The sequence below is a fragment of the Melopsittacus undulatus genome, chromosome 7 (assembly GCF_012275295.1).
Source record: "Melopsittacus undulatus isolate bMelUnd1 chromosome 7, bMelUnd1.mat.Z, whole genome shotgun sequence".
In the NCBI taxonomy this organism is placed as follows: Eukaryota; Metazoa; Chordata; class Aves; order Psittaciformes; family Psittaculidae; genus Melopsittacus; species Melopsittacus undulatus.
Genome location: NC_047533.1, coordinates 29,444,889 through 29,464,809, shown reverse-complemented (window position 1 = coordinate 29,464,809; position 19,921 = coordinate 29,444,889). Strand labels below are relative to the sequence as shown.

At 38.4% G+C, this 19,921-nt stretch overlaps 1 protein-coding gene across 3 annotated transcripts in view; it reads right to left on the bottom strand.

The window, feature by feature from the left end:
- TRMT9B (tRNA methyltransferase 9B (putative)) overlaps positions 1-19,921 on the bottom strand; it is a 105,372-nt gene that overhangs the window by 4,913 nt on the left and 80,538 nt on the right. For 2 of the 3 annotated variants that reach the window (XM_034065013.1, XM_034065012.1), the window contains exon 3: positions 2,362-2,516. In XM_034065013.1, coding sequence (XP_033920904.1) covers positions 2,362-2,515 — 154 coding nt within the window. In that variant the 5' untranslated portion in view covers position 2,516. Of the gene's footprint in view, positions 1-2,361; positions 2,517-13,008; positions 13,078-19,921 lie in introns of those variants that run through there. The other variant, XM_034065011.1, reaches the window with a different exon arrangement.

Sequence of the window (19,921 nt, the reverse complement as noted above, 5' to 3'; positions counted from 1 at the left end):
ACCCCACACAGCACATCTCCAGTGCATCTCATTTCTCCTCAAGAAGTCCTAAACCACAGCTTTCACTAGAACAAGTCAGACAGGAGAAATTTAACTTCAGATACAGACTTGAAAATAACTGTGAATCATAAACATTCCTGCCGTGTTGCAGGCATGTCCTCTTTCTGTCTTGGTGCCAATGTAGTATAATGCATGTAAATGTAATTAACTGTTCCAGAATGTCTTCCACCCAAAAGTATGTCTTCTCAAGGACTGTGCTGTACTAAATTGAAATCTTTCAGAGTGTTCTTTAACACCACACGCATAACAGGCGGGTTTCAAAATTAGATTAGGAAACATTCACTGCAGTTATGGGTCAGCAGTGAAGAATAATTTCTGAAGGTTGACAGCCAAGCAACGGGGTAGCAGTTTGGCAAAGAGAACCATCTCAGTACTGGTAATTCAGTTTAAAGGCCTGGAGTTATCTTTAGAAACATCACTGCTTCTTGCAGCGCTGCTGCTCTCGCCGATGTTAATGTGCGCCATTATCTACAGAGACAGCATAGGAACTGCTGGAGAACAGCACAACACTTCAGTGGTGAAAAAAGAGCATATTTCTGAAGTATAAAGCAAGCACTACTCTTTGTAGTAACACTTGAGAAAAATTGAATAGATTTTTATTGTTAATGAAATTCAAGGGATATATGTAATTAGAAACCATTAGAACCATAAGTTTTTAAATTAGTATAACATCTTATTGGTTACTGTGTTTGCAGAAGAAACATATTTAGGCAAATGTACATTAATTTAGAAGACTCAATTGCTTAAAACATGGCTTTTGTTGGAGTGCTTTTTAATCACAGTGAGGTTTTGGAAATAGAGGGTTCTCTCTGGAATGAAGCTAAATTGTGACAATACTCCCAGTACTCTAAAAATCTACATTCCCTTTTAAATGAGTCATCAGGAGGATGGATTCCTTCATGAAGCTGTTAACAACGGCCATGCTATTGTCATTTATTTTGATGTACAATAATAAGGCAATTAGATAAAATGATATTTTAATAAAAGGTGGCATTAAACAGATAATGAAATTATCAATTGAAGATCTCATTTTAAAAAATTTAGTGCCACTAAGCAGCCCTCCTCCCGAAAATACATACCAAAAATAGACACAATAGTTAGTTCCTGTATATCTTATTAAACCTCATAAAAAGAGGCACCTTGTGTGTCTTGATGAGAATATTCTAATTGTCAGCTGTAAGCATCTATCCATGCATTTAAATTATTTCAGCTGAAAATGTAACAGGGTGATCTTAAGCTTTCAGCAACCACTGTGATACTTCCTGATTAAGCCTCAAAGAACTTCAGCTAAGCTTCAGATGACTTCTGTTGTGGTGATAAAAAACTTTAGCTGAGAAATAATCATGTTAAGCTGACTGTTGAATGAGTGTATACCATAGGATATTTTTACTGAAAATGGTGCAGACATATAAAAGAAGATAAACATTCAAAATAACAGTAATCAAGTATTTTGGGAGTACTGTTCAACAGCAGCACAGCTATATGTATCTTTTGATTATGGCCTACAACATCTTCAAATAATGTTTTGCTCTTATAGAATAAGGCACATGAATAACTTATTGTGTACATCTATTACACTTTGCTGTATTAAAGCATTTTCTTAGTCTAAACAGAGAAGAAAATCCAGTGGTGCAAAGGAGCATCTGTTTTGCAATGATGGGCTGTATAGAACTGAAGTCATAACACAAAGCAAACAGAACAGGAGCTGGACACCCCTAAATTTTATGTAGATGTAACAGAAAATCAAGGTATAAATTGAACATGTAGGGAAGACAACACCATAGCAAGAAAGTGAGGTTTTGTTGTCTGTATTCAGGGTCATAGGGAGATTCTCAGATCACAGGTTTTTTTCAATAGCAATCACATCAGAAGATTTCTCTTAAGATAAAGCCTTGAGAGGAAGAGTTACAGAACAAATGAAAAGCAATAAATTGCAGGCCAGCAGTACTTAAACCAAGAGAGCTAAAGAAACCAAAATATGAAATAATTGAGCTATTAACACTGTTCTTTAAAAAGGGCTCCAGGGGAATGACAAGACCACTAAGTCCATGGGGAAACTGATAGATTAAAGCTTAGCTCAACAAAAATAAAGCAGAAAATTTATTTACTGGCTATCTGATACACTGTCAAGGAAACAGAACAAGTGGTATATGACATTTATTATGGGTTTATAAACAATTAAAAAAAAAACCTTTAAACCGAATTTCAATGAGTTTTAAAAACAGTTGCTCTGAAGGATACATATGGTAAACTGATAAAGCTTATAAAGACTCTTTCACACCACCTCAAAGAACAGCTTACCTATATCAGCGATGAGACTGCCAGGCTTCTGCTCCAGCAGGAAGTTTCGAACACGAGGCCATGCTTTGCTCTGCAGATCATTGAAGTAGGCTGCTGTATTTTCATACACGCTATGCACGTGCTGCTTTTCTAGTTGGGTAGCCTCATGTTCCATCCTGAAAACATAACGAAGAAAGATTATGTACAACAAAAAGCGAACTGTTGTAGAATAGACTTTACATTCGATACACATGTATCATTCAGGACATTGTAAGTTTACAATCATAAAATCACAGCCATCATACTTATAAAATGGGCTTTACTCAAAGGATATGATTTTACTTCATGAAAGTCAAGAAAAAAAATGGGACGTATCATCTTGCCTGAGGAGCATTATATAACTGCATGTCCCTATGCAATAATATGCACATATCTAAATAAGTTCACCAATGTAGTAAAAGCTTATGCGGTGCAAAACAGAGACTGTATTCAGCAGAAGTGCAGAATGATTGAAAATAGTACATTAAGAACAGACTTTCCAGTTGCAGCTAAGGTGAGTTAGAAGGCAAACTATTATTAGTATGTTATGTGAAATACAACCTGGACCCTGAAAACAAAGTCCCTAAATCACACACAAATAATTTGTGGTTTATGTACCCTCTAGAAGTGATGAGTTGGTTGAAATTTTTCATCAACAAAACCATGATTTCCCTGCTCCCACTCCATTTCTTAGTGAAGTATTTTAGTTTAGTGATTCCTTTGAAAAGTGTCACCTTCTTTGACTTTTAACATTACTCACAGAGTGGATGCAGACACTGAATCCCTTTATACAGAAGCTTAGGTCTTCCTTAAGATTTCCATTCATCCAAGAACCAACCAAGCAATACATACCAAAATGAAGTTATAAAAGTGACTCCTCTGTCTGTGTTTGAAAATGTCAGAAGCACAGACTTAAACATACAAGTCCTTCTTTTGCTTTCCTTGAGTTTGAAATAATATACATTTTGGAATCATAATAAAAAAAGTTTCTGTCATTTTATGAACATGAGCCTGCTTCAGTGTGCGCTTGCAGCCCAGAAAGCCAACCATATCATGGGCTGCACCAATAGGAGCGTGACCAGCAGGTCAAAGGAGGTGATCCTGCCCCTCCACTCTGCTCTTGTGAAACCTCACTTGGAGTACTGTGTGCAGTTCTGGTGTCTTCAACATGAACATGGAACAAGACATGGAACTGTTGGAACAAGTCCAGAGGAGGGCCATGAGGATGATCAGGGGACTGGAGCACCTCCCATATGAAGACAGGCTGAGAAAGTTGTGGCTGTTCAGCCTGGAGAAGAGAAGGCTGCGTGGAGACCTCATAGCAGCCTTCCAGTATCTGAAGGGAGCTTACAAGAATGCTGGAGAGGGACTATTCATTAGGGACTGTAGTGACAGGACAAGGCGTAACAGGTTAAAACTTAAACAGGAAAAGTTTAAGTTGGATCTAAGGAAGAAATTCTTTACTGTTAGGGTGGTGAGGTACTGGAATGTGTTGCCCGGGGAAGTTGTGAATGCTCCATCCCTGGCAGTGTTCAAGGCCAGGTTGGACAGAGCCTTGGGTGACACAATTTAGTGTGAGGTGTCCCTGCCCATGGCAGGGGGGTTGGAACTAGATGATCTTGGGGTCCTTTCCAACCCTAACTACTCTATGATTCTGTGATTCTATTTTTACTGTTTAAATAAGTTATCATCAGAAAAGATTTAGAATATTATGCATAGCAACAAATCATGTGAGCTCCTCCAAACACCTGTACCACAACCGCAATCTTTTTAATTTATAAAATGGGAGATAATCCCAGTGACTGAAAAAAACTACTAAACTTCAAATTAAGTGTGTGCGAGTGCTTACAAGAACAGCATGGAAGACTTGGTCCATTTCACTGGTTTTATATATTCTGCTATGTAAGAGGTTGGGCCAAATTGTTAAAACTGTCACAGTCTATTCTGGCTATAGTATCTATGAATGTTTCTGTGCAAAACATTTATGTTCAGTGCTCTCACAGTCCTTTTTTTCTTACATGACTCACAATTTTTTTTAATGATGCATTATCTCACCTTTACTAGCTGAATATATCTATATACAATTCAGTAGCAGTATAGCAAATTCTTAGTATGCACATTTTCAGTGACATCTTGAAGAGTAGAAAACTACAACAGACTAAACCACAGAAGCTGGCAGTACTGAAACACAGGCTTGAAATGATATTACATGTGCCAGAAGTTATTTAATCAGAACTTGTTCTCAGAATGCCATTTCAAGTTCTGTTGTCAGAAATAGGATGGGTTAGTTGCAGTAATTTCAAATAATGATTCCCGTGAATCAAAAGCCCATTCTTTCTTTCTTATCTGACCTTTACACAAAACAAATTGGGTGTTTTATGTCTGCAGCCACCTTTCTTCTCCGCCTCAAAACATACTCTATTTATTTGCTCAACTGCCTAGAAATCCTCTAAGTACAAATTCCAAAGACTAATAATCATTTATTTTGCTTTGTCAACTGATAAACTTTTTGCTTTAGTTTATATTTCATGTTTTGTTACTACGTGGTTCGGTGTTTCCAAGTGTTTTTATCCTTCGACCTGAAGCTCTTCGTTCAATCTTTTTAGTTCTTAAAAAGAAAAGCAAAAGAGAATGTACAGGAATTTCAGTTCATACCAACTACAGAAGTAGCTGTTTGAAATGAATGCTAATTTGAATATTTTATATAAACACAAAAGCCAACTTGTACTTGACACAGAACATGGTAAGGATTTTCCCATTGACACAATGTTTTATTATACCTTCCCTAAAATGTCTTTACTGAGTTCCAACAAAGGCTGAAATTTGGCTTAGCTTCCTACTGAATCCCAAGACCATTAAGTTTCTCTTTTAACTTTCTCATTCACTGGAACTGGTACTGAGTCTTCTGCTATACAGGACATGGCGGAGGCTCCTATGTATTACAACATTACATGTATTACATGTAATTACATGTATTACTACATTACTACATTAAAGGTTATTGGTTTTAGAAACACAAACATTGTCAAGATATTAATTTGGTTATAATCTTAGAACAACAGTAGTTTACAAAATACAAATTATCTCATTTAACCTTTCGTTAGAACTTCTATTCCAGCTGTTTCTGTTTTGTAGACTGATTAAGTCACATGATGAAATTAGACTTGTCAATGTGACTTTCCAGTCAAGATCCATAACACCACCAGGTTTTACTTTGCAGCACAGCAGGGAAATGTCCTAGTAACAAATCTTTTTATTTCAGTGTTTACAAAAGGCAAGAGAGCTGTGGAATCTGACCAGACCTGCAGCTGTACCAGTTTCAGTAAAGTCTAACATCACTGAAAACACAGAATGTCATCAGACACTCAGAACTAAGTAACTTCACAAGCAAAACTCAGTACCTCAATTTCTCTTTATAAACAAATATAATTATTATAACTTCTTTGCCTTGAAAGTACCATACAGTGTCTGCCTCTGTTGCACACAACTTGCAGAAAATGTTCTGTTCATCCAACTTCTGGATTATAACCTCCAGGATAATCACAAAGTCTGTTTTGCAAAGAGGAAATGAAAATACAAGATGTCCCACTGCTTCAGCATCTGCTCCAGTTCTCATTACCTGGAAACTGTCTCATAAGAGCTCCAACAAGCAAAGAGAAGAAGAGCAGAAGACATTTATTATGGACACACTCTCCCCATGCTCAGTTCTTCTTTTTTTGCATGCTTAAATTCCTGTCAAAGAGCTCCTGCAGAGATTAGGAGCAGAGCAGGAAGTATGCAGCAAATTGGCACCCAGCTGCACAGTCACTCTGCAGCAAGTCTTGACAAGTCCCCAAAATGTGTGTGCAGTTTAAGAAATGTCATCCTCCTGCAAACAAGCAGTTGAGATACCAAATGAAGAGCTGGATTCTCTTCCATTTCAGTATTTCCTGGTTATCTAGGTTTCTATCATGACACTGCGAAAGGCTCTTGTTGGAGCTGATATATGAAGTGAGAAAACTGGATGAAAGCCATGTAGTTTCTACTGAAATGGCAAGCAAATGGATCACCAGTCCATCACACCTAACTGTGGTATATGAACAAAACTATTTCAAACCATTGACACTTTCCTTCATCATCATTTTCCTTCTTTGATTTGCTTTTGGGGATTTTGATTTTGGTTTTGTTCGAAAGCAAAATTAAAAATAAACTAAAATATTACAGCTTTCCAGAGGTAAAAGGAATTGTACCAACACAGGATATCATGTGTTTTCATAGCCACATATCTCACCAAAAATTCCCTGACTCCAAGGTAACCTAGTTTCTTCCTTTTCCATTACCATTTTGCAACCTACTAGATAATTAACTTTTCAAGGATACTGCTTTTAAGGGGAGTCATGTTGCTCGGACATTTTCTATTGCTGCTGAAATAATAACTACATTTAAACATGTGACCCTGAAATGACAACAGCCAAAAATTAATAAACCCAGTTTCCAACATTTAAAAAAATCAGAATTATTTTGGGGGTGCTAAGACTTTTTGTTTGCTTTTGAAATTGTCTGAATTCTAATTGTGACTGACTGCATTAAATCCCTTATCCTCAAGCAGACAAAACAGTCACCAGTTCCCTGATGCAAAGTGTGCCCTGACATTGAAGGACAGGAGGTAACGTTCAGTCCAAAAACTCTGCCTCTATGACAGCCTACCTAAAGCTTTCCACACCTTCTTGCAGTTATTCTGGACCCCTTGCAGCCCTTCTCATCTACTACAAGTGACCCTCTCCCACCCATGCAAGATTTTCACATCTTCTTCTGTCTCCCTTCTCATGTGCTACACCACTACTGCTATTTTAATTTGATATACAATACTGTGAATTCTTGACCTGGCTCAGGTTCAGTTCCTTCTTCCCTCTATTTCCAGCCCAGTCACAATACCTGGAACATGCTCAAAGTTTTTTGCTCAATGCCCTCTTGAAGTACTCTGTGATTTTTCACAGTAGTTATCAAATCCTGCATTGCTCCTATTTATCTTCAAATCAATTGTTCTTGATTAATTTGAGCCATAAGTTTTCTTTATGTCTCTTCTCTTGCAACTGCCTATTTTCTCTAACCATCCGATGAGCAGCAGGAATTTGCTCAACACAGTTTTAAAGTCAGATATACAAGATTTCAGACTCTTAATGAGAGCTCTTCTTATTTACACTCTTCACAGGCTGATGGGAACTCTCAATCCCATTTTGGATTAGGAGAACTCTTACTTCAAAGATCTAGGAAATTCAGCACAGTTGTGTGTCTCTCTGTTGCCACAGCAACATAAATCTTGATTACACATACAAATCTAGCTATGGGTGCAATAACTAATTAATAAACCAAACAGTATAAGCCACAAGGGCCAGGTCTATATCCCACAATACCCTGCTCTCCTTAAATAAATTCAGGCTTTTCAAAAGAAATTTCCTTATAAAACAGTATTTAGGAAGCTGATTTTATCAACCTCGGGTTAACCAGTCTTAGAACCACAGTAGTTTTACCTGCGGGCAATGGGTAAAGTCCCTGGTCTCATGGTATTCTAGTAAATAAACTAGGGACAATCGGTTTACATGACATTGTAGTAGGAGCTGGTGGCATCTGGAAGAGAATATTTAGAGTGTAGTTACCAACAATTCACTATCACACTGGAAGGACACCCCTGGCACATCTGTTCAGGAGTCTGTTTTGGATGCTCCTCAGTGATTTATTTATGTGATGGATTAACATGTAGCATTGTATCTGCAGGCAGACCAAACTGATGAAGGTTCAAATGCACTGGATAATGGTATTAAAATTCAAGTGTTTTAACAGATTGAAAAAGACAACAACGAAGTGTTACATTTAGATATGAATAACTAACTGCACAAATGAAGACCGAAGGAGGCACGATAGGATGACTGCAAGCAATTCTGGGGAAGTAGATCTGGGTGCTGTAACACTTGACAGATTTAACACCATACATGCTAGGGTGTTATGGTGCATTTTGCAATATACAGTTGCAAAAAAAGATGAAAACCAGCACACAGAAATAGGGCAGACACTTGCAAGTTACATAAAACTGTTCTCCTACTGTCAGCACTGCTGATGTATCAGTTTATGTCCAATTTCAAGCAAGAATATTACAGAAGACAACAAAAATTATCAAAGATCATTGTAAATCTCTATCAGATCAGAAACCAAGTAAAGCTCTGGGAAAGATAACTGCTTCAAATCATCTGTCCAGAACATCATACAAGGAGGGCTGCTGTAAAGTGAGAGGGAGTAATCTTTTACAAAATGAAGGGTAGAAAAATAATAATGGGCTTGAACTTCATCAAGGAAGACACAGGTGAGGTATTTTAAGAACAAGAAGAACAGAAAAGCACTGGAAATGACTGTGAACTGGGTAGGGCATGGAGCCTCCATCAGTGGGGTCATAAAAACATTAGTTCATTAAGCACCTGTCAGGAAATATGCTGATGCAGTTAATGTAGCTTCAGGGGAGGGAGATGATACCTTGACATCTAGCCTTGTCACTGTGTGTGTCTATGAAGTACAAAACTTCAGTCTTTCAAGTTATAAGCAGTATTTAGAATCATAGAATAGTTAGGGTTGGAAAGGACCTTAAGATTTCAGTGACCTGCTGTAGCAAAACAAAAAAGAGAGGCTGAAAGACTGCTTCACAATATTTATTAATCTTTAACACAGGAGTTGTTTCTATAGCTAAATTATTACAGATATTGAACTAATTTCCTCACTGCTTTCAGCAGGTTTTTTGTTTCCTAAGAGCCCTGCATCAGTACCTCAAAGTCCCTGGCCATGCTAAGCCACTTATAAGCTTTAAATGTAGCTGTTTTCCCTCCTTGGTCACTGTACTTCTCAAATACTTACAGTTGTCTTGTCTTTTCTCCTTATTTACCAGCAGTTAACCAAGCATTAAATATTTAGTGTTTTTCATCCTCCCTGATGAATCAATCTAGGTGTACTTTTACAAGTATTGTTGTCATTCTCTGTATCCTCTCCATATATCTGTATTCTTCATGCCAAATCATATTCATAGGACTATATGATTCCTTAATGTCATTCCTACAGTTCTGGAATTCTAGGTTTCTAAATCCTGTTTCCTCACACTCTGGGTTTGCATTTAGAGTTCTATTTCCAGATGGATTAGTTTTAATTTATGTAGTATAAATCTCTTTTTTTTCCTGCCCATAGAGCTCATCACTGTTGGTACTTTGATTGAACTTGGTGCTATAAACAAACCTTTCTCAATTAAAACAATTTACAAACTGACTTAAGAAAGACATTCAATTACTTGAAAATACATCTTCTGCTGAAATTTAATATCTTAGTAACAGAAATATCAGCAGCACATTATCAAACAGGATCCCAAATTAAGGTTGTCATTGGTTACCTTTGATCCCAAGATTAAATACAAAATACTGCACAACAAATTACAGCAATTACAGAACTACTAAGTGGATTCTCTTGATACCTTTTATAAACTACTCTTGATTATCATGTTTATTATTACTGAACACATAATTCTATCTTAAAATATTCATATGCAAACATAGCCAGTGTTCAGTATACTCGTCAAATACAGTTTGCAAAGAACAGGTCTTGTGGCAGACAGTATTAGGTATTAAGTTAGCCTCAGTAGATGACCATCAGAATGACTGCAAAGACAGTATTACAACTTTACTGTCCTACATAAGTGAAAAATCTGACTTACTAGCTTTTATTTGTTTTTGCAACTGTTAGTCATATGAAGTCATGTACTTGTATTTGCTTTCTTGAGAAAGAAAAGATGTCTTATGTGTCTCTGAGGTTAGTACTCAGACAAAGGGAGTTTTAAGTACTATCCAATAGTAATTGGATGCTTACACAGCTGACAAAAAAATCTCAATATATAACAATAATCCTATCAGGATTCAGAGTTAAGACTCAGATGTATTAAAATATCATTATGTTGTTATTAAAGGGTTGAGGTGTAACCCTCCAGAGTGTCTGCCACTGTCACAGAACCAGGTTCTTCAAGTTGCAGCTGTAGTAAACTAAGTAGTGTGATGGCTTAGTGTCCCCCTGGTTCAAAATCCCTAGAAAACATCCTTCATTTCCACAAACCACCAGAGTTTCACTGAAAGATTGTTTCATTTTAAATGCTTTACAGTACAAGTGATACCTCTTTATATAGCTTGATATTTCTAAGCCCTCCATTTTAAGGCAAAGAAAGGCCTTTAAACAAAGCAATTTTTCCCAGTCAACACGGAAAGGAAAAGCTCCATGAGGGAGCTGAAATTTCACATACACACCACTAAAGCTCTCCATCTGGAAGATATTTTAATACCTTAATGGCCTTCTTACATATTTTTTCCCCAAATTAGTATTTTCCAGAACATAATTTTATGATGGGGAACAAGAGTTGATACCTGCAAAAATCAGTACCTGGAGCATCAACAGAAATACTTCCTTAAAAAAACTTTGGTCCACAAGTAATTAATTTCTCTGAAATTATGACATGTAGATCTGAATGTAAAGTTCTCCTCAAAATGGAGTATTTTCCAACAGCAAAACACAACCCAGAATATGCAGTGCTTCTGGTCCAACTGTGTTATCATTAAACTTTTTTGAGGAAAAAAAAATCAGGCAGGACTGTGTGTCACACTGAGTTTTAGTCAATTCCATAAAGCCTGGCTATGACACAAATATTTATCTTATTTTTCAAAAGTTAGAGTTGTGTTTTTTTCCCCAGTGATTCAGTTGGTATTTCTGTCTCCATGAGGAAGGTACACACAGTACTTCTGAAGAACCGGTGTCTGCTGTTTTAAACAAAAAGAGTTCATTTTTAATTTTTAAATTATTTCTAAATCACTTCATAAGCATATAAAAGTCCAAAGTATTTTTTTCAATCTCTTTAATCTTTACAAGTTAAAGACATGGGCAGCCCTCAAGCCATGATTATATGCCACACTGGATTATCTCTTATTACCTATAAACTTGCCCATGTATATCCTGGTACTGCAAAAACATGGACATCAAAGCACTGTAAATCATCTTACTGACCTCGGGTAGCCTATTAATAATAACTGAAGGCAGGAATTTGCACATAACTTTTTTCAGGATAGAGCCCTATGCTGTTTGTACCATCCCATATTCTGATTCATGCATCCAGAATGGATGGCAGCATACCTGCAAATCTCAGTGCTTGCTTATCCCTTGATGCAGGGTTGATTTCAAATTTGCTTTATAACTTCAGGTGTGGATTTATCATTGTTTTACCTCAGAAATGCAGAAAATCATTAAGTTACTTGTTTGTTTTTTTTTCTCACCAAGTTTAGTTTAGCATTACATATATATGTCTGAAAATACTTTATGCCTTTGAAGATCTCCTTGCTAGAGGTGATACTAAAATGCACAGCCACAGTTACCTGCCTATATCTAATTCACTCGAAATGCACTTCCCCCTAAGTTAAAAAATATCAGCACTGCTGAAACAGCTCAGCATGCAATCCATTACAAACATACAATGGAAGAAGGCAATCGGTAAATAAAAATACAGTGGTTCAAAGACACGCTCTATAAATAGCATATCTAACTGAAATAAATACATTGATATACTAAACTGAAAACAAATTGCAAAAATGAAAACAAATCCCCCCAGGGTCCATTATGGGGCATTAAGAAGTCCTCAGAGGACCTCTGCTATTGCTCATGGACAGAGTAGTGCATGTTTTTCTTATCCGTTTCTTGAGTTGCAGGCTCAAAATCACAAACTCCAGAAGCATGCCTCACCCGAACAACTATATCAGCAGAGAATGTCATCCTATGCACTATATCAACCCAGCAGCGCTGCTGAAGTAATTCTACTCCTTCTTTCCTTTCAAAAGGAAAAGAACGGATGACCTCCCTGAGCTTGGCTGCTCTCACAGATGCTCAGTGGGAATGAAAATCCCTTTACAAACACTGATTAAGCAGTGAACACTCTGCAACATTGAGGGCTCTGTGCGGATTTACAAAGGCAATACCCGAGGCATTTCGAATCTTACAGGCAAGGAAAAATATGTATATATATTATTAAGTACTATGGCTTCGGATTGCTCCAGATCATTGCTTAGGACTGTTTGCCAACGCACAACACGTGCTTCATCTTGAATTAATCAGGCGACCACGGAGAAACTTATTATTTCTGTTGCAAATCTTCCCCATGCCTCTTAAAAGCTCCCCACCCCAACCGCTACGCCAAATTCACCGCCAGCATCCCTGCTAGCTCCCAGCTCTGCGAGCCGTCGTTCCGTTCAATTAGAACGGGAGAAGGGAAGGGGGGTGGGGGGGGGGGGGGGGGGAACGGGGGTGTTAAATATTAGTTAAATCTCAAAATCCTTCCGTCCCGGAGTGGGTCAGCGCCTCCCGGGCTCGGCGGGCAGCGTTTTGAAGAGGATCATCTCAATTTGCAACAAACTGCCGCTGCCAGCCCGGCTATTTTGGGGTGCTTTGGGAGGGGTTATGCCTTTTATTTTCTCTCCCCCATCCCCGTTGCTGTTACCCCTGGGGCCAGCGCAGGGATAACGGGTAGGTTATCCTCTTCGCATCCCCCCGTGTAGCCCGGGCACAGCCGTTCCCCCCTGCTCCGGTCCTTACCTGCACCCGCGGGGCGGTGGCGGCGGCTGCATCCCGCCGTGGAGGCGGCGCTTGGCCGCGCCGGGCCGGACCGAGCCGAGCTTCGGGGGTGGCCCCCGGCGGAGGGGCGCGGGGAGGGCGGACGCCCTCCCCGCACCCCTCCGCCGAGGGCCACCCCCTGGTCTGCGGGTCCCGACCCCCGCAGGCAAGAGGAGGAGGCGGGGATAAAGGGCCGGGTGATCGATTTCCCCTGTTTAACTCTTGTCAATCCCTTGGGCGTCTTCCGCGAGGAGATGAGAAGGGAGGGTGGTGCTGACGGTGATGGTGTTGGGATGCTCCGTCAAGGGGGAGCAGCAGGGTCCCCGAGGTTCTCTAAAAGGAGGTTGATGGGAGCCGAGTTGTCTCTGCCAGTGATAAAAGCAGCCAAGGTGGACTAGCGCTTGCTCATTTAATTGTTAAACTCAACGCTGACCTTTGTGACTAGGTGCTGTCTGCAAGGCTTCCCATCATGAGAGTGCTGAGTGAATTAATCTTCTCTTCCCCCCCCCCCCCTTCTCCCCCCGCATTGATTCCTATTAAAGCAGTGTCAAAATGGCAGATTGATTCTATACTTTCACATATTCATTTATTATACAGGTACACAGAACCCAGCTATGTGTCAGGACCCCAATACTAACAGCACTATAAACACAAGCTAGAGATAGGCATGTCCTATGGCCTTATGAATTATGTATAAAAGATTACAGATAGAGAAGGAAGCAATGAAACAACATGTGCCAGTATGACAAGCAGCAAACTGGGCACAGCATCGCACAAAGTACTGAACTATGTACTGTTGTACATAGCCTTTTGCTAAAATCAGCTTTGAAGGTACCTGGAGACAGCAGTATGGGGAAATAGGGGGAACATGATTGTGTATTGATGGTATTTTCAAAACTGCCAAACGACTCAGAAACGTGCATCCCTTTTATTTTGACAATCCCACCTGAACTGAACTAATATATATATATAAAAACCCAACAGCAGTGACATGGAAAATTTATATGAACAAGCTGAGAAAAACAGCACTGAGAACATGAGTCTAATTTTCTATTAAATCTATCAAAGTCGTGGAGTAATAATGAAGCTCTTGGTCTTCACCATGAAGGTATTTAACAATCAAGGCTGTTGGCTAAATAATAATTAACCTTCTTCACTCCTGCAAAGAGCTTTGACTGATGTACAAGACAGGCATACATACTTCCACATGTGTCTGCAGATTTAATTCTGTAATGTAGTGTCAGCCAAACTGACTGGTGCAGACAAATCAGTATCTGTCATTCCCAGATTCTCTCAGATACCTTTTTTGCAAGGTGCCATTGTATTTGCCTCATTCTCCATTCAGGTACCAAGTTGATTCCAGCAAAAGGCTACACACAACTGTTCATAGTTTAGCACCTACAGTAACTTTGTACCTAAGTACAAAAAATTCCTCAAGTGTGAATACAACCCTGTCCATGTTACTTGCTGATATAATTATTGACTTGTTTTAAAAGCTCTTCAGTTTCAAACAACTGCCTCAAATTTAACCTTCTCAGAAAAAGATGCTGATGTAGGCTCCCCTGTGGTCAATTCCCATAGCCTTTCCCTTTACAACCTAATATTTTCTGGATGTTCTTTAAAATCATTATCTACCGATCCTATAGATTCTCTGGCAGACCTGCTGCTTCTGATGCATTTGAAACAGATGTTAGCTATATAGCTTAATGCACGTTAGGAAATAACCCACAGGTATTGAGGTCTCAGCATGGTATACACATTTGGGAAGAATGAAAACAGAATCCATTTTTCTTCGAAGTACAATTACATAATAAACTGCAGTCCTTAACAAACCCTCCTCTCTAAACAATTAAAAGATCTCATAAAAATGCTGGGTTTTTTGCTACATTAAAAAGGATTTAAGTCACTGAATTGAGTGATCAAAGATTGAGAAATGCAGAAGGCTACTCATGAAACCTCAATTCAGACATCTTGTGCATGTGCATTTCAACCCTACACTTAATGATGAGCTTGTCTGCAGAACACCACGCTCCATTTGCAACATCTGAAATTATGTAGTGGCAAGCATATGAGACTGGCTAATTACATCTCCTCCCATGTTCCTATCCATTTGTTCCTCTACTTTCTAGACTCTTTTCTGTTCATTCTTTATCATCTCTCATGTGGAAAGTTCTCTTTCCCTGGTCTGTCTGAGACTCTTACCCTTAGATAACGACCTTAGTAGGGAATCAGGCAAAGACTTTTACCACAGGGGTGCAGAGACTGCTAATTACTCCTTCAAAGGTTATTTGTGATTTTTTGTCAAAGGTGAGAAAAAATGAAGAGAAGGAAAACAAAGACAGGAAGAAAGAGAGTGAAAACCAAGGAAACAAAAGTTTCCAGGTTGAAACAGAAGAGAAACAAGGAATTGAGGTCAGTCTTCATGATATCATAGAGCTTCCTTCTTACAAAGGATCAGCTCCCAAATTACAAGCTTTTCAGAGACAGAACTGTCGATGAAAGCAAAAGGAAGGTATTAAGTTGCCTGATGTCTTGGAGGGGAAGGTGTCTATAAATAATGCTGCACAGTCTCAAAAGACATTCTGGAAAATTGATTGTTTTAAAATTTGTAGCAAAACCTCCACTTCTCTTGGAAGAAGGCCTCACCAGTCAGAGCCACTGTTTCCTCTCTATGCTAGGTATTACAAAGAACAAACATTTTTCAGTGGCTTATTGTTTATGGAGACACTTGAGAGGTACTCATGAGCTAATAACCTACATCTTTGGTTGGTGAATTTGGCCTTCACATAGAATTGTAATGTTACCTCAACCTGTAATGTTGTTTTAAAAAGTTTTCCAGCAGAACTAACAAGAACTGGAACTAGTGGTGGTTGTGGCATTATCAGTAAGTTAGCATTATTATAGTGGACTAAAAGCAGTACTTTCACTTCATGGCAAATTTTAGACCTGAAAGAGGTTAAAGCAATACCTATTCAATTTTATTTTTCTTTTTTTTTCTGGAACATGAAAATTCAAAGAAAATTTGAGCTAGAAAAACATACTATTTTCTAAACAAAGTAGGGTCTCAGAAGGTTTAAGTTCCCCAGTGAAATTCAGTATAAGTGTATTCTGTTTGCCAGTCAACCTCAGTATCGCAAAACTTGCAGCTTCAAAACAAGTGCCTAAAAATGGCAGTTGCTCTCCTGAGTGCTTCAGTCTTTAGAGACTGATCCTTTCCCATACACTTTCTTTGCAACCAGTGGCACTAGAAACTTGGTTTCTTAAATAAAACTCAAATTTTCTGCTTCATATTTGCTTCCGGGAGTTTTAATCAACCAAACTGTGATGATACTGTGTGCTCAGCCATGCTGCCAGGTATAATGGATTTGCCTTGAATGGGAGAAGAAAGCAGAACTAATTTACTGAAAGTAAGGCAAGTTACAGAAAAATTAAAACACTTATGACTTGGGGGACATAACACTGCAGACAGTTTTTCGCATAGGCTTAGTATGCAGGCAAGTTCATGTCATGGGAGAATTTTAATGTGTGGCCTTCATAACCTACCACATTGAGCTGCTGTGGGGATTAGCTACTTAAGATTTGTAAAGTGCTTTGAAGATTATAAGGCATTAAGTTGCATAAGTGCTAAGCACTATTATTTAATACTTAAGTATTGTAACCAAGCTTTACAGGACAACTTATGTTCACCTCACTAGTAAGAGTCTTTGTGATCTCTTACCTTGCAAGAGGTAAAGAAGGCACAACTGACCACAAGAGAGTGAAATTCCTCTCTTGTTTCAGTATCAGAGACTAAAGTAAGATATAACTGTAATGGTGTTGCAGAAAATATAACTGAAAAACAATTATTAGGAAATGTAATAGTATATTCAAGAAATCCACATAAAAATGTAGAGCTCTTTAAGCTGCCGGCTTTGCCATCCTTACTTAATCTATGTCCTACCTTACCCAAGTAGACCCACTGATGCTTCTCCAAGAGGTACAACTCTAGACCCCAAATCCATAGCTGGACTAAATGCATCCAATAGCATCAGCTGAAAATGTTGTCAAGTGACCGTAAGGATAAGGAAAAATTGCACACTTGTAAGTTGCATTTCATATATATTTTAGCTTTGACGTAAGTCACTTAAAGTTATTTAAGTCAAAATTTTGGAATAAAGATGAACACAGAGAGGCTGTTATCTATATTGATCAGATTTGGGAAAGTCTTTTTTTTAATGCAGGTGCTTTGACAAGTTCCATTTTGGTATCAACTCTTTTCTCCTGTTTTGTAACATCAGTTTTCAGAAGCAGAAGTAGTTGTTCGGGTTTTTTTTTTTGTGGTAGTGAAGGGACAGAGCATTTGTTAATAAGGTAACAATGCCACACAGAAATAACGTGACATAATTTTGTCCCTGTGTCAGAAACAGAGAAATACAACTGATCCAGGACTGCTGACATCCATGCACTGCAAACGTTAGGGTGGCATATTATTGTACCCTGAGCTGCATCCCAGTTTCCTGAAGCCATAAGACCATATTTGGCATTCAGGGAAGGAGAGTTGGATTTATTTATCTTACAAGGACTAATTATTATGCAATGGCAGTCCCTTTGCAGGACAAAGCACTCAGGTAGTACTTAAATTTCTTGCCTCTGCAAAAGTGCTGCAGACATTTCACAAGGACAAGCTGTTCAAGGATACGCATTTCTTCTCTGTGGCTAAGAATATTTTTCCTATTAACATTTTCATCTGAATTAAAACATATAATGAAAATATACTTCATTGAGTATCTCCAGTATGAACTGAAATTCAGCTTTAGAAACTAGTAAATGTAAAAAAGGGCAAACAGAAAATAAATACTGCATTTGCATAATAAACACAGATCCTTGTCCTTTCCTGAGTCAAGGAAGATGCAGGCCTCTAATGCTCCTAATTCTCTTTGGAAAGCATGAATTTTGCTTCCTCTAACAAGTTACTAGCAATCATCGTGTCACAAGAAATCAAATTTGTCCCAAAACACACACAAAGTCCATGAAAAAGCCAGAGATCAACTTAATTTTCTAGACACTGATCCCTGTCCCACAACAACATGTTGTACAACATCGTATGCACAAAGACTGGTAACAGAGTGTGCAGCTATCCCAGGAGATATGGGAAACTGGAGGTAGAATACTTCATTCCAACTCAGCTCTTCAAGCTCAAAAGTATTCAGGAAGAGATTTAGGGCTTCTTTGTTCTCATCAGGTTTTACAGGTTTTCTAAATCATTTATCTGAGGCTCCACTCACCTCCACGGTTGCTCCCCCACCTCAGTGTCACAGCTAGAGCAAGAAAAGCAACTCAGCTGTAACGTTCTTTTCTTTTGTCTTTTCAGGAACCTTTTTCTTGGATTTCCTTACTGCCTTCTGTTTTGTTTTGAGTCTTAAATCATACAATGGCAGCTACTCATTATTCATTTTACATTCAAATTATGGGTTACTTAGGCTGTTGCTCATACCAACAGTAAACTCCTTGACCTGAATTAGTATTGATGCTTATTTTGTCAGAAGTGAAATTGTGTTTCTGAAAGGGCAGATATTTACCAGGTGCATTACAAATCTAGTTAGAATTTGAAATAAAAAATACAGCTGGGTCTTCTGACATCTGAGTTACTGAGCTTGAAAGATTCAATGGTGCTATCAGTTTTCACGTGCTGTGCAGACTATGACACACACAGTTTGGAAATAGGTGTATGTGGCTCTGTGTTCATATGATTTTAGTACTGAGCAGACTGAAACACTGAAGATAGAACCATCAACAAATGTCTTTGAATGTTGCTTAAAACCAGCATCTGGTGTACAGAACAGAAAGAAATACAGTAAGTGAGTGATGAGGGAACATCAGTCCCTCCATGCAATAGATCATGCTGGGCCTTAAATACTGCCTTTCTCTGCTGAACTATCTACCAGATGTTCTGTTAGTATGTCAAACTTTCAATGCCCTGAGATCCTAATAGAAACCATTTTCCTGAGGTTGGAGAGTCTTCCACTTTTTCTCCTTATTCCCTGGGGCTCTTATTCTTCCTGTACACATTCACATCCTATGACAGCCAGGACAAAATAAATCAAAGCCCTCATCTCAATCCAATGCACTGGGCTCTGTTTTCTCATCCATCAACCTATTTTATAGTGGGGAGGGATGTGCATGGCAGGGAGGTTAGGTTTTGTGATCACCAAGGAGCAGAAAACATATGAAATGCACTCTAGTTAGACCCTCCTGTCCAAGCTGCATCAGAGGTAGGAAAAGAGTTTTGTGTTAGCTGCATACGTGTACAGCACAAACATCTATATCAAATAGACAAAAAAGGTCTGTCTTGGCAAGAAAAGCTGCTAACATCAAGGAGTCTGAATTTGAGTTCTTAATATTTCTAACCTTATTCCCATGGTATTCCTCCTGCACAGTCAATCCAGTGAAATGCTGAAAGTATTTCTTCTGCTCCTTTGTATTTAAATAAGGATTGATGGAAGGGAGTTTTTTTGGAAGAGGTTGTTAGAGACGGTTCACAGATTTAGGTATATTCCAGGAGCCTATATTTAAGTTAAAGTAACAAAGTGAAATGTCTTAGGCTTCATTGCATATATCAAAGTAATTTTCTCTTCTTTCTTTGCACATTTAATTCAGTTTTATGAGAAGATATTTGGAAAAAAAAACAAACAGCAAAATAATGAAGAGAATCTTAAAAATTAAAGATAAAATTAAGCTTTAATTAAAATAAATCTAAGCAAACAGCATGTGTTGAAGAGTTGCAGAGTCCTCTCAGCCTGGAACAAGAGACTTAGTCAAAAATGTGTCTCCACCGTAACAATCTAAAATTAAGTAGGAGCTTATAAAGATCCAGGAAAAATGTTATTGTTATAGGTGCTCCAGCAGGGAGGATGGG